Source organism: Brachypodium distachyon, chromosome 3 (genome assembly GCF_000005505.3).
Source record: "Brachypodium distachyon strain Bd21 chromosome 3, Brachypodium_distachyon_v3.0, whole genome shotgun sequence".
Lineage (NCBI taxonomy): Eukaryota > Viridiplantae > Streptophyta > Magnoliopsida > Poales > Poaceae > Brachypodium > Brachypodium distachyon.
In genome coordinates this window covers 31,416,201-31,417,996 of record NC_016133.3, presented here as the reverse complement: position 1 = coordinate 31,417,996, position 1,796 = coordinate 31,416,201, and the positions used below count along the sequence as shown (strand labels likewise).

The 1,796-nt window shown below is 53.6% G+C and overlaps 1 protein-coding gene across 1 annotated transcript; it reads left to right on the top strand.

Moving 5' to 3' along the window:
- Positions 1-688: 688 nt before the first annotated feature.
- LOC100845201 (ripening-related protein 3) lies at positions 689-1,585 on the top strand. The gene has a single exon (XM_003571877.3). It carries the CDS (start codon positions 736-738, stop codon positions 1,309-1,311), a length of 576 nt encoding a protein of 191 aa, XP_003571925.1. The 5' UTR covers positions 689-735; the 3' UTR covers positions 1,312-1,585.
- Positions 1,586-1,796: the final 211 nt, after the last annotated feature.

Genomic DNA, 1,796 nt, shown 5'->3' with positions numbered 1-1,796 from the left:
CCGCCAAAGTTTTCATTGTCTTCATCACGTGATCAGGGCCTACGTACAGTAGGCCTTGGGCCTTCAGTTGTCCAGAATTTGAAATACAGAAAACAAAATATTTGCCCTCAAAGTTCAATAGGTGTAGAAGTTCTCACCCGCTGTAAAAATTGGTGAATTTGTGTTATGCACTTGAAGCCTAGTTTTCGCTTTCTTCTTATTCAATGAAAGAAAATAAGAGAAAGCTTTTGCCTCTCTCTTTCACCTATCAGTTAATTCTTCATAAGGGACGTTAATTCTTCAATACTACTCTGGTCAATCAGTTAGCTGCTTATTTCACCTATCCGATCAATTTCCTCAGCGCGATACAGTTAATTTGACGACTGTTTTCCCAGCTAGCTTCTGTTCAACTAGCTAGGATTAGGCGCACTTCTGCGTAACACCTTTGGTGCAGTTTGTACACAGTCGCAGATCGTACTAATCTCCTCCAGTTAGCACCAAAGTCATGGCACAATTAATGCAATGCATGCAGATATGGCCCAATCTGAAGGTTCAATCAACAGGGAGACGACCGGAAGTTTCAGTCGTCTACAGGGAGACGACCGGAAGTTTCAGTCGTCAACCGACCAATCAAAACCTTTTGCCCGCTCCCTACGTCGCCCAGCCCGCGGCTATAAAAAGCTGGCGCCTACACACAGCACACACAGCACTAGCTGCACTGCAACCAGCCGTCTAGCAGAAGTGAAGTAACCAAGCATGGCTGCTGCTCCTCTGTCCTACTACGCACTCCTCGTCCTCCTAGTTCTCCCCTCATCTCTAGCCACGGCCGGCTTCCCTGCCCGCGCCCTCCTCCAGACGTGCAACCCGAGCGGCACCATCCGGGGCAAATCGGGCACCTGCAACCCGGAGAACGGCTCCGAGTGCTGCGTGGACGGGCAGCGGTACCAGACGTTCGCGTGCTCCTCGCGGGTCACGGGCCGCACGCGGGCCGTGCTCACGCTCAACAGCTTCGCGGACGGCGGGGACGGCGGCGGGAGGTCCGAGTGCGACGAGAAGTTCCACGCCGATTCCGAGCCCGTCGTGGCGCTCTCCACCGGGTGGTACGACGGCGGGGGCAGGTGCGGGAAGCGCGTCGTGATCCGGGCCGCCAGCGGGAAGACCACGACGGCCAAGGTCGTGGACGAGTGCGACTCCACCCGCGGTTGCGACGACGAGCACAACTTCGAGCCGCCGTGCGCGAACAACGTCGTGGACGGGTCGCCCGCGGTGTGGAAGGCGCTCGGGCTCGACACCGACGACGGGGTCGTGCCCATCACCTGGTCCGACGCTTGACGTGTCACGTGCTTCCGTGGCCCGTGGGCAGGAATAATAAGCTCATGCATGCATGCGTGGCGAACTTGAAGTGGCCTTGTCGATCGATTATGCGTAATGTCAGTCACTGGTAGTCTTATCTCATGCAGAATTACGGCCACCACTGTAGTTCGGCACTTTCCGGTTTTGTTTTAAGTGTCTAAGGTTGGTAAAAAAAAATCGAAGTCTGTTTGAAATTACCGAGTCCAAGTGCCAGGATGATTTTTCAAGTCACCAAGAATTCGTTGAGTCGCTCCATGTACGTACTTTGCAGACAAATGTGCAGTTGCACATCTTGCTAGGGTCCAACGATCGTTAAAATGCGCCTTAACTGGAAGGTGCCTAATTTCAAGGACGCCTACGCCGAGCGGGCCGTTTTTTTTATCGGATGTCCCTTGGACTGAAAAGGTAGCATGGGTCGTGGGCAAGTGCGTGTGGACAAACCCAAGAGGGCAATTTTTTGGATC